Genomic DNA, 12,798 nt, shown 5'->3' with positions numbered 1-12,798 from the left:
TGCTAGTAGGTGGCCAGAGCCAGAGCTAGGCTAGCTGCTTTCTCTGTTTACAGCTAAGCTAACTAGCTTTGTTTAGCTTTATTTTATACTTTATTTATTATACATTAAGCTGTTATCTTTGCAGTAAATCATTGATAAGAAGGCTAATAGATATATTTTCAATAAATTGTTGCTTTAAGAAAGTGACACACACACACACACACACACACACGCACACACACACACTCTTCTCCGGGCAGCTCCCCCTCCCCTCCCCACACACACACACACACAGACACACACACACACACAGACACACACACACACACAGACACACACACAGACACACCTCCCTCCACAGAGTCGGTATAAATCCGAGTTTCAGTCGCTGGTCTTCGGTCAGAACGTCGCGCAGGTATCGGTGGACTCGGATCTTTTCCCCGCACACAGAGCAGCGGGATCCGGCAGCGGCTCATGGGAGCAGCCGGTCTCTGTTCTGTGGAGGTTCATGTCGCGAACTCTGTGCGGTTTAAAAGCAGCCTGCAGCTCTTATAACGGAGGGTCTGTGCTAAACTTAAAAAAACACAACGCTTTGTTCTTAAATTACATGAGAAGAAGCTTTAGACGGAGTGTTCGAGTCGGTGGAAGTTTTATTTTCAGTCTAATCCCTGTGAGCATGAGGAGCAGCTCTTCCTAAACGAGATGGGGAAATGGGAGCTAACAATGGTAAGAGACGAGATTAAAGCACACACTGATCAATGAGTCCCAGCAGACCTGTTTATGCTGTTATAATCCAGATTAACAGCCAAAAATGTCCTTTAAAAACTCATACAATCTGATTTAAAGGGCAGATTACCTGCTGCTTTGTATGAAAACAATAATTTATATAATATCTATTAATGTGTTATGAAAAGAAACTAATGTATTTAGTATTAAAGATCCCAGTGATGTGTAAAAACATTCAATATAAGGATATTCATTGGGCCTAAAGAAGAAAAATGACTTATTGTTTATGATTTATTGGATGTTTGATGCAGCTATGGTTTGTAATATGAATGAATCAGACACACAGACTGAAAGTCAGCAGCCTGACCCCTCAGGCCTCGTTCTTACCTCCAGAACCCACAAATCTCTGGAAATAAATGTTCTTATTGTGATTGACATGTGCTTGTTGGCACCAGCGGCACCGAGCAGAACACAAAGCTCACTGTTTCTGTTCGTTCGGTCCAGTTTCTGAAGGACAATAGAGGTTTGTGCAGCGCTCCACACAGAACTTTGCTTTTTACACGCTGACCTGAGAATAATCATTTACATGATGAGAGGCCTTTTTTTCCAGTGGGGCTGTAAAACATATTGAATGTTATCCAAGGGCACTTTGATCAATTGTTCCATTTGTAATAAGCCGGATTGATCGGACGGGTAGGAGTCATGCACAGAGCTGTTATTGATGCCCGGGGTTATTGTGTTTTAAAGGGACAGAGTTCACATGTGAAGCTGCTGAAACACTGTGATAATCTGCAGATATCAGTTTAAAATCAGATCCAATCAAGTTGCATCTTGGGAAATGTAGGACCTCCTGATTTCAGTGCTTGTACCGACCTCAGAGTTTAGGACAGGCTCCATAGACCAATGATTCATCAAATCTTGGACTCTCCAGTTTCCAAGGATCACGTCTGAAACTAAAGCCCCACGTACGTCTGCTGTTGTATAAACACTCCGACATCCTGATGATAGGGAAACAAACACTTTATGAATCTGGTGCTTTGACTTTGTGACGTTTCCCTTCAGAAACATCCTGCGAGTGTGTGTCTGTGTACTCATTGAATTATGCAACACACTGTACAAATCACCTGAACAGGTGCTCGTTCCCTGTGTGTGAGTCCTTTCGAGGACCCTGGGGGGGTTTCTGTTGTGTGAATGATTGACGGCTCTGGCTGAGATCAAACCAGCCCTGCTGACCCTGACGCCTGCTGCTGCTGCTGCACTGACCACCGACGCTCCTGTTAATGAATCCCAGGGATGGAAACCTGAGGCTCTCCTGACATGTTGCTTTTGTTTTGGTCTCCAGTGATGATGCACTGACCTTTTGGTAATCCTGTGTTTTGTCCATAAACATTCATATGTGTCCATAAAATTCAGAGAAATAAAAAAATGATGATGATGATGGCTGACGTTATGATCATACACTAACCTGTTTGTGCAGAGTTATGCTGGTTGTGAGCATGTTGTTGTGGTTCCTGAGGGATCAGTGCCAGCCTCAGTGTGTGTGTGTGTGTGTGTGTCACTTGGCCTCTATGACCCGTATCAGCACATTCTGCAGCCGCCCTCTCAGTGTTTTTGTATTGACCTCAAACATTGCTCTCTTTGCTGTTCACAGAACCCGGTACAGGAGTGGGGTGAGGAGGTCGAGGACGGCGCCGTTTATGGCGTCACTCTGCGTCGCGAGCCCGTCCCCTCCTCGCCACATCCCGACGAGAAGAGTCCATGCAGCGCTTTCGTCCAGTACCGAACCTGCAAGGTGCGACGTCTGAAGGCCGCGACCCTTGACCTTCTTGTGAACCACCTCCTTGCCTCCGGGTGCACGGAGCAGGACTACAGCAGGATCTTCCTGTCCACGTACAGAACCTTCACCAGCACAGAGAAGCTCATCGAGCTGCTGTTCCATAGGTACAGTCACTCTGTGCTCATCTGTGTCTGTTTACATGCTGGGAAATACACTGTAAGTGTTAGCATGAGATGTTGTTCTCACTCTGTGGGTTCCATTAGCTGCTGGCTTAGCTTAGCATTAGCTTAGCATTAAGACTGCTAGCCTAGCAATGTCTGAAGATCTTCCTAAGCTCCACCTATGAAATCTAGCACATAGTTTGCCTTTTATTTACTGTGAAATGGGCAGCAGTGGCTCAGGGGTGGAGCAGGGTTGTCCAATAATCGGAAGGTTGGCGGTTCGATCCCAGCTCTGCCCTAGTCTCTCTCATCTCTGTCAGTCTCCCCCTGTGGCTGTAGTTTACCACTGCTACTGTGTGAATGAATAATGCATCTGTAAAGCGTCTTTAAGTGTCCTAGAAAAGCGCTATATAAGTTATTATTATTATTATTATATATAAAAAGTTGTGGAAATGGTGGAAGCTGCACCTGTTAGCACATGTTGCCTCATACACATCTACACAAAAAGTCTTTATTTCCCCTGAGTATCCAACAGAAGCCATCCGTATATTTATTGGATTAATTTAGCAGCCGTTGATTTGATATCGCAGATTTCCATTAGTGCTAGCTTGGTAAATTAGCCAATCAAATGTTGCTAATTTACGTTCCTAGTAGTGTGCAACTTTTTACAGTGTTCTAGATTTCAAATTTGTAAACATGTACAGTCTGTACAAGTCTACAGTCATGCTAGCAGCTCCTTTAAGGCTAAACCTGAGCTGAATTGAGCTTAATGCTAACACAGCACATAACTAGCATGCTAATGCTTAGCTTAGTGCTTCAACATTTGCTAAATACTAGTAAACAAAGCACAGATGTTCAGGAGTGAGGCGCTGCGTCAGCCTGGTGCTCAGTGTATGTCGGTGTGTTTGGTGTGTAGACGTTTCTCACAGTCTCCACACAGTGCTCCAGTCTGTTATCTGGGTGCTGACCATGCTCCCTGGTTCAGCCTGTTTCTCTGGTTCTTTCTGCCTGATAAGATGACACACGAAGCGCTGCAGCTGCGGAGCCATCATTTTTTTTTTCCTATGTGATTCAGGGAAAACAAGCTTGTTTGTTGTTGCACACGCCAAAGCCACGGCGTTGTGTAAGGATGGTTTTCATTGGTGGTTTTTTCCTGACAAAGCAGCCGTCTCCTTCCAGCTTTGATGTAGTAATGAGTACCCAGCAGGTGCTCATTATCAGGAGGCTTTCAATAGCAACAATTATGCACAGGGAGGCTTGGACTGCGGCCGGCAGGATTTGAGGTCTGGGTCAGAGGCTGATCATCATCATCCAGAAATATACACACAGAAAACTAAAAGTGTTTGTCTGTGATTTCCTTACAGAGACTTCGCTTCATCAGGTCTGGATGACAGCGAATGCTGCCGGAGGTAGGACTGATGAGTCAAACTGTTAAAGGTCAGTGAAGCCTGGCTTGAAGTGTGTGGTTAAAATGTAACGACTCCTCCGCTGCCTCCTCCCAGCCCGCTGCTGGCCTTTGTCCAGACATGGTTGGACGAGTACAGCGAGGACTTCAGGGACCCTCCCCTGCACTCGGCGCTCAGGCTGTTGTTGGATCACTTGAGGATCAGCTCTGCGGTGCATGACCGCATGCGCATCCAACCCAACTTCTGCTCGCTGGCCGGACAAGCCGAGGCTCTGCTCAAGAGGTTCCAGAAAGAAGGTGAAGCCTTCACCGCACATCAGAGACGAGTTCAAGGCCAAAGTTTTATTTAAGAAAGAGCAGTTATTATTTTAGCACGTTCTCTAATGTTGACAGTTATATTAGTGGCTGTGGAGCTCTGAGATTCACAGCATCATCATCATCACTGTCAAAGGCCCCGTCCACACTGGAGAACGTCAGTCCAGCTAGAGTAGGATTGAATCCAGATCGCCTTCAAGCTGGATACGTTCAGACCTATTTGAAAATCACACACACGTGTCCGCGCTCAACCCAGCTTAACCCGGCTTGTTTGTTGTCCTCCAAACCGCTAGGTGGCGCCTCGTAATATACAGAGTCCGTTCAGGCTGCGGTAGAACCGCGTGTACGCATGCGTTTATTCCTTTGTAGCCCTGTGGAAAATAAACTTTACATACGGCTTTTGAACACGACCCGGACACTGTCCCTGTGAACTGGAAGTATCACGTCGTTAGCCGGATTCCCTAGCCGCATTTCCGTTCAGAGCTGAGCCAGATGTAAACCAGTCCGGCTAGATCCGTCCAGATATATCCAGATTCGTGTTGTTCAGATTTAAAAAAACAAAACTATCCGGATACATCCAGATACGTCCCGAATCCTGCTCTAGCTGGATTGATTTCCCAGTGTGAACGGGGTCAAACGGTCACAGAGCTCCCACCTTTTGGTCAGCAGCATTCTGTGACAGTGTGGCCCCTTCTTCAGGTCATCAACCAGCAGAACCAAGAGAACCATCGAGCTGTATCTCCCTTTACCTTAGGCCACAGACTTATCAATCATGCTACACCTACATCATTGGAGCATGTGTTACATACAGGTTCTGCTCACAGGTTCTGTTTCTATTCCCAGGAATGGCTTCAAGTGTCAGCTCTGCTTCGGTGGACCTGGAACAGGACGAGGAGGGGTCGAGTGACGAGGACTCGGGCTGTGAGCACTGTCCTGATCAAGGCGGCCTCATGGAGTTCTGTCATGCAGCCGTCGCCGAGCAGCTGACGCGGATGGACTCAGTACGTCAGAGGATGTGTTTAACATTCATGTCTTTTTACTGATTCCACACTGATGACCGCTGACGCTTCTGTTCAGGCTCTGTTTGTCAGAGTGGTTCCGTACCAGTGTCTGGGCTGCGTGTGGTCCCAAAGAGACAAGAAAGAAAACATGTCTCCCACCATCCGAGCCACCATCGCTCAGTTCAACGCCGTCACCAACCAGGTCATCATGTCCCTGCTCAGCCCGCCTGCAGACGCCAGTCCCACCTCCCCCCGCCTGCCCGCCAGCTCGCCACAGCAGAGGGCTCGCGTCATAGAGAAGTGGATCAGAGTGGCACAGGTTGGTCTGACGGAGCGTAGCCGGCGACACAAAGCACGCAGGCTGCAGCGTGTTACTCACTGCGGCTGCTTTCTCCTACAGGAGTGTCGCCGCTTGAAGAACTTCTCCTCCCTCAAGGCCATCCTGTCGGCCCTTCAGTCCAACGCAGTGTACAGGCTGAGGAAGACCTGGGCGGCCGTGAGCAGGTGTGTTTGTGTCCTAGGCTGCGTCCTTCTCTGATTGTTTTTCTTTTATGTTTTTTTCATCATAATCAGACTTTAATGAGGCCGTTGAACCGTCATCAGGTGCAATTCAACGACACTGATGGAGCCAGTCAGCAAATGTCTGGCTCCCGGGTGACCCACATTCTGAGTCCCTGCAGTTAGCTGGTGTAAGTTCAAGGACAAGTCAGGCATAACTCTGTGTTGTTCTATTTTTATGGTGCAGCCGTATTGCAAGCTGAGCAAGCAAGAAACAACATGTCACATTTTACCACCGGCCGCTGTGTTAATCATTACAACATGGATGAAACAGCTGTGCACTGTGTTTCTGCAGGGACGGCATGGCGACGTTCGATCACCTCTGGGAGACCTTCCCTGATGAGAACTGTGTTCTGACCAACAGAGAGCTGCTGATGGAGGTGAGAGGCGTCTACAGTGTTAACCATCACATGCACGGGTCGCCGGCCTGTAATCAGGTCAGAAATAACCTGGATTAGAGGCCTTCCTCTGCATGTGCTGCTCTGCTGCTGTGCTCATGTAGTGGTCAGGTGGATGATGGGGAGTCACCTCTGTGGAGATGCCGTCAGATGTTTTGAGTATTGTCAGCATGTTTGCTTCGAGCCATCTCTGCATATGAATATAATGACGCAGCAGCTGTTCAAATCTGAAAACACCGTCAGTGAGCCTGACCACTAAAACACTGCAAAACCGACAGAACATTTCTGACCGACCCGTGGCATGTAAGGGTTAATACAAGGCAAAAACAACCCCCTGTGTAGATGTTATACTTTAGCCTGTAATCAGGGCTAAATGAATCATAGAAGCATGGATTAGGCCAGTTTTAAACACAGATTAGATCTTCAAAATCTGAAATTACAACTAAAAGGAACAGTTTACAGATTACAGAGATTATTTCGCACCTTGTGCGCATTGATTCTCTCTTAATTATTATTGAACTGATTCATTTTGAGTTAATATTTACAGAGGTCATGTGAACATTGTGTTCCTTGTTTTCCATGTATGTCAGCTCCTTCAGGCGACTGCGTCACAGGCGCCTTGTGTCTAGTTACAGTGAAAAGACACAACAACGGCCGAGTGCATTAGCTGCTCCACGGTAACGGGAGGATGAATCCCTCCTTTTAATGGAGCAGTGAGAGCGTTTTCACTGTGTAAACACTGCCACACAAACACATATTGTACTGTTCTTTGAGGCGCACAAAGACAAAACTATAACAGGAAGTCCAAGTTAATGTGTAGATAAATAAATGATTTATGAAGGAAAGCGTGTGTCTTCATTCGAAGCCACCATGCAGAGCCTGGGTGCATGTGTAACCTTTGACTGAATATAGCTCTGTCTGCCTGTGTCTGACAGGATGGAGGCCAAACGCCCGTGGATAACATTTCTCCAAAGATATCCAAGAGGTGTCCGCTCCCCACACAGATGGTAAGCCATCCCTCAGGAGGAAGACGCACGGTGTGATGGAAGCTCAGCACACGGTGTGACATTGTCTCAGTGGTTTTGTTGTTGTCGTTATGTAAGGAAGGGTACAGCTTCATAAAACATGCACACAAGTTCCTTTACATATTCCACACTCTGAAAGCCACAGCAGAGCTGATTTCCAGAGTGTGGGTGGAGTGTCTCATGGCAGGGACCCAAACCTATGTTTAGCCTCTCTGGATGCTCAACAAGTTTCAAATGGCCTCAGATCACCAGGATTATAGGACAGTAATAATAGACTGGAGGGCGGTGTTTTATGACTCATATGCACATTCTCCCGGCTGTAATGTGAACCCGTGGTGCAGCCAGCTCAATCCTGCCCGGTGTGAATGTTTTCAAACCCCCCTGTGGGGATTAAAAAAACACAGAATAAAGAAGCTAATGGCTGGAAGCTATGGCTGCACCGCCCAACGTGTTGTGTGTGTTTCAGAGCGCCTCCAGTGGAGTGGTTCCTTACCTGGGCACCTACCTGACCGTCCTCACCATGCTGGACACGGCTCTGCCAGACACTGTGGAGGTACATGTCTCTGGCTAGTGTACAGTGAATGAAAAGCTTTTTTTAAAACATCAAATCATTACGACATCTAAGTTTATTAAGATGTTTTTCATTCACAAACAAAATAGAAAATCAATAATACAGCCGTTAGTTCTAATCATAGTTGCTCTGTATGCTAAGATGCTTAAATAAATGATGAACATTTTGCATGATATTTTTAGGGGGTATCATTTATGAATGAAATATTGAATTCAGGTTATGCTGCTAAGTGAGGTTTTCACTCACTCCTGGTCCAAGCTCGGCCAATAAAGTAGCTTTTACTTAACTAAACAAGTGAATAAACCAGGAGGGTCACGATTGTCTCTTATATTTGTTTTTTTTGTTCATATACTGCTTCAAAATGTGTGTTTCTGGTGTAATGAATCATTGATCTAACATCTTGTTGCTTTGACAGGGTGGACTCATAAACTTTGAGAAGAGGAGGAGGGTGAGTGCTTCCTCTTATACATTCCAGTCTATTTGCTCTTTCTGTAAAAACAAGTACAAAGGTGTCCTCACCTCCTGCTGTCAGCGCGACATGCTGGCTGGGTGTGCACGTCCTAATCTGCACTGTCAACAGAGAGAGAACATTTTTTGACACATTCCTTAGTCCACGTTAGGCTGAAAGGTCTCATCTCAGGCCCGCTTTATATCAAGCAGCCACACAGAGGACAGGACATGTCGTGTTGCACCTGTTTATTCCACCACACTTCTCGCTCCGTGCAGGAGTTTGATGTCCTGTCGCAGATCCGTGCGCTGCAGGCTTCCTGTTCCCAGCACAGCCACCCGCATCATCCCAGGATCGCCGCCTGGCTGCAGGGACACAAGCTGCTCACTGATCAGGAGAGGTGAGTCCTCAAAGACACCAAGCAGGCAGGTCGAAGGAGGACACGTCAGAATAACTGTCTCTGTCTGCCTCGCTTCAGCCCTTTGAATAACTGGAGTCATGTAATCTGAAATGTGCTCGTAGAAATGGTTAATCTGTCATGAAGGAGTTTAATCTGCAGGACTAATAATTCATAATATTCCACTTAGGAGCACATTGTTAGGCGAGGTATGCACCACAGTCCATCACATGTTGCCCTTACATTCAGATTCTTTTTTTTTTAGCCGTCATAAATAGTAGGGATGTCCCGATCAGGTTTTTTTGCCCTCGAGTCCGAGTCATTTGATTTTGAGTATCTGCCAATACCGAGTCCCGATCCGATACTTTCAAGATTCTCTATAAATGCGGCAAATAGCAAGTCACGTGTGTGTGTGTGTCCAGAGCGCCACGCTAAGTGATTTCAGACGCGCAGCAGCTCATCTAGACCTCGAACCCAGGACCTCTCGCACCAAAACCAGCTGTCGTACCCCTACACTACAGCACACAGAGCCACCCTGCACAGAGAGCCCTAATAAATACATATCCGAGTCCTGATCGGGAGGCAACATCCGATTCCGATCGAGTCTGAAATCACGTAATTTCATATTTCCGATCACGTGATCGGATCGGGACATCCCTAATAAATAGTGTATTTACAAGAAAAGCCATTATATGTAAACACCTGTGGAGTCATTGGGTGTGAGTGTGGATCATAAGCTTTCACACTAAAGGACAGAAATCCTGATGTTAGTGGGTTTTTCTGCAGTGTGAACGGCCTTCAGCTCGCTCCTCATGCCTCCTGACAGGAGGTTCTGTGCTGACAGTTTCTGGTCTGTGTTCTCTTGCAGCTACGAACTGTCGATCCAGCTGGAGCCTCCAGTGGACTTGTGTTCTCCGACTTCCTCGAGGCACCGCTCTCTAACAAAGAAACTCTCCTTGTGAGTATCACACTCGGCTCGGGTCGGGTTTGCATATTCAAACGTTATGTAAAGCGGTGCATTTATTTATGCACACAGAGCTGCCCTGAAGTCACAGCTGGAACAAAACATGAAAGAAACATGAAATATATTGAATTTTAAATGAACCTGCATTCATTAACATGAGTGCTAAATTGGATTTCAGTCTCAGGACAATGAGCGATGGATCTAAGAAAGTCCCTGCGGACCAGATCAGCGTCTCCTCTTCTGGATCCAGTGGATCTGAGATGGAGGAGTTCTCCTCTCCCACCTCGGCCTGTTCCATCCGGCTGCAGGTAAACAGCCCAGTGTGTGTGTATCATGCTGCGTCTTGCTGAGTTACATCAGTGTTTACACATCACAAACAGTCGTCTCCTTTTAACCAGACAAACCCCCGAGGCGTTTCTGAGAAGAGCTAGAACACGATCTTCTTTAAAGAATCCATAGCTGTGAGCTATTCACAACAACAGTCATCATCTGCATCATCAATGCTTTTCTGTTTCCCTCTTCAGTCCTTTCACAGCTCCTGCAACAACGTCTCCGAGGCCTTCTCGTCCTCGTCCTCCTCGTCCACATCCTCCCCGTGCTCCTCGGCGGCGTCCTCTCCAGACTCCCCGTCTCCCTCCAGCTCCTCCTCCTCCTCTGACTGCCTCGCAGCCTCGTCCTGCGGCGGCGGTGGTGGTGGCGCGTGCCCAAAGCGTCCTCTGTCCTCCCACCATAAGCGCTCCGTGTCCATGACGTCCCTGCCTATGTATAACCGCCAGGTGGCCGACTCGTGCATCGTCAGGGTGAGCGTGGACCTCGGACACAACAACGGAAACATGTACAAGAGCATCCTGGTGAGCGGGGGCCGGAAACCTTTCTGTGATGTCGTTGTTGTGTTTAATGGCTACAAAGACGAAGAGGTTAATCTGTCACATCTGTACCGCTTGTAACTGATTATGAGGAAAGTCAAAATGCAAAGTGTGTGTTGGTGTTTATTTGCCTACAGATGCCACGTTTAAGGCCATATGCAAACTGCTGTGTGAAAGATAAGCTAATCACCTCCTCTGATTATTTCTCAGCTGACGAGTCAGGACAAAACTGCGCAGGTGGTTCAGAGAGCGCTGGAGAAGCATCACCTGGAGCACATGAGCTGGGAGGACTTCACCCTGACGCAGGTCATCTCCCAGGAGCGAGGTCAGGACGCAGTGACTGCTGCTTAAAGAGCATCACTTAAAGAAACAACTTTTTAAATGCTTCTCCTTCTGTTTTCAGAGCTGCTCATACCTGACAAAGCGAACGTGTTCTACGCCATGTCCACCACAGCCAACTTTGACTTTGTTCTGCGGCAGTATCACAAAGGACAGAAGAAACCGCTCAGACCCACGTCTAGTCTGGGACGATTCACGAAGTGACGGGACGCTGCTGGAGACAGAAACAGTTTAATGTTGCCAAAGCACTTTATGTAGAAGAACACTCACCTCAACAGACACTAATGGAGTCTACAAGCACCTGGATCACACGCTCCTGTCGGTGTCTTAGTCTTTGATGAACCCATTCCTTGGCTTTCTCTGACAAGAGGCGAGTTAAAATTGACTTGGTCATAAGTTCTAATAACTTTATAAGCACACGATCAAAGGAGGACCTCCCACACCAGTGACCTATTTACACATGTGGTAAAAAGGGAATCAGCTGCTGTGTCCAGCCCTGAAGGCCCTGCAGCAGGCTGCCTGTCGACGTGCTGTGTGTATGTGCTGATGTGTCACCTGAGACGTGGGCGGCGGCGCTCTCAGCTGGGATGGCTGCGTACCTCCGGCATTGCTGCGATGCACGGCGCGAGCAGCTGGCGGCAGCCCCGACTGGACGGATGGCATTCCTGAGCCGGAGTCACCGCGGCAACAGGCGGACTGGAGGGGATGTACGTGTGCAGACGAGATAACAAATAGCTGTGACAGTGTCAGTGTTAGATGACTAGATTTTATAATTTGTATTTATTTTCATGATGGTTCCACCGTGGTTCACTCCGACTGCACCTTCATGTGATTGACACATGTTCATGATGACAGGAACACGTTCCCCCTTAGAATTCTGGGATTCATTTGATTTTGTTAATTTGTGTTTTCTTAAACTTTTGAGGATAAAGACGTTCTAATTTTTTTCTAATATGAATCCAACATTTTTTAACTTTATTTTTAAATTTTGCAGAAAAAAAAATGATGATTCTAATTTTTTTTCCCAGAATTCTGATTTTAAAAACGAAAACAAATCACAGAAATCACAAAAACGAATCACAGAAACCTGGATTTAACCCTTAGAGGGGATATTAAAGCCAGAATTCTGAATTTCTAAAAGATTAATTACATATTGTGAATTTAATCTTGGAGTTCTGAGGGGGGGACGTGTCTTAATTCTGACTCTGAAAAAGAATTTGTTTTGTACTGTGGTCCTAATCTGCCTCTGGATGTAAATGGTAGAAAAAAAACATACTGTAATTTAAAACTGTAGCTTCTAAGTTTGGTTGTAAATATTTTAGAGATTATTTTCGGATGAATTCTGACAATATTTAAAATGTGCACATTGACAGTTGTTTTATTTTGAACGTGTATTAAACTCATCGGTTCAGACCTGTGAAGCCTGGATGGAACGACTGAAACATTTCAGTGACGTCAGCTGACGTCAGCCCTCAGATCACTGATAATGATCGTATGTTCTTTTTTTTACGGTTAAAGCTTCGGGGAGTTTTGCTAAAAGGAAACGTAACAATGCGTCAACACACTTGGGGAAAACATAAGATGGATTATGTGGGAGTCGGGAGGCCTGAGGGCAGAGATGTTTGTCTGGGAGAAGAAGGAGAGACTCCTCTGGTCCTGTAGACGCTGTGTGACCCCGCAGCCTCTGGGCGGGTTGGGACTGTACCTTGGCTGATGGGCTCTTTGTTGACTTTTGTGATTGATAAAAATAAACATTTGTTGTAACATGCTTCAGCACTTTGTGAGGTCATTTTATGTAACAGAGCAAAAATACAAAAAAAAAACGAGAAAAAATGAAGTAATAATAATCATATGTAAAAATGTTGTAA

General features: G+C 46.4%; 1 protein-coding gene across 2 annotated transcripts; it reads left to right on the top strand.

Moving 5' to 3' along the window:
• The first annotated feature begins 277 nt into the window (after positions 1 to 277).
• On the top strand, positions 278 to 12,699 carry LOC114439675 (ral guanine nucleotide dissociation stimulator-like 1). 2 transcript variants are annotated; one of them, XM_028411774.1, is made up of 17 exons: positions 278 to 705; positions 2,357 to 2,646; positions 4,008 to 4,052; positions 4,146 to 4,345; positions 5,207 to 5,364; positions 5,441 to 5,683; positions 5,765 to 5,868; positions 6,218 to 6,359; positions 7,256 to 7,327; positions 7,812 to 7,898; positions 8,332 to 8,364; positions 8,643 to 8,764; positions 9,630 to 9,719; positions 9,904 to 10,033; positions 10,250 to 10,576; positions 10,802 to 10,916; positions 10,995 to 12,699. In XM_028411774.1, the coding sequence occupies exons 1-17, from the start codon at positions 682 to 684 to the stop codon at positions 11,132 to 11,134; spliced, it is 2,322 nt and encodes a 773-aa protein (XP_028267575.1). In that variant the 5' UTR covers positions 278 to 681; the 3' UTR covers positions 11,135 to 12,699. The 2 variants fall into 2 exon arrangements, with proteins under 2 accessions (XP_028267575.1, XP_028267576.1); XM_028411775.1 differs by having other exon boundaries at positions 279 to 705; positions 6,218 to 6,302.
• The last annotated feature ends 99 nt before the right edge of the window (positions 12,700 to 12,798 follow it).

This window comes from Parambassis ranga, chromosome 8, assembly GCF_900634625.1.
Source record: "Parambassis ranga chromosome 8, fParRan2.1, whole genome shotgun sequence".
In the NCBI taxonomy this organism is placed as follows: Eukaryota; Metazoa; Chordata; class Actinopteri; family Ambassidae; genus Parambassis; species Parambassis ranga.
Note: the sequence above shows the minus strand (reverse complement) of the source record. Positions and strands in the feature narration are given on the sequence as shown.

Excerpts from the sequence above, each read along its gene's own strand:
- LOC114439675 (XM_028411774.1), top strand. The coding sequence starts at position 682 with ATGGGGAAATGGGAGCTAACAATG. Across the intron at positions 8,365-8,642 it reads ACTTTGAGAAGAGGAGGAGG|GAGTTTGATGTCCTGTCGCA; the intron begins GTGAGTGCTTCC and ends CGCTCCGTGCAG. Across the intron at positions 10,917-10,994 it reads GGTCATCTCCCAGGAGCGAG|AGCTGCTCATACCTGACAAA; the intron begins GTCAGGACGCAG and ends TTCTGTTTTCAG.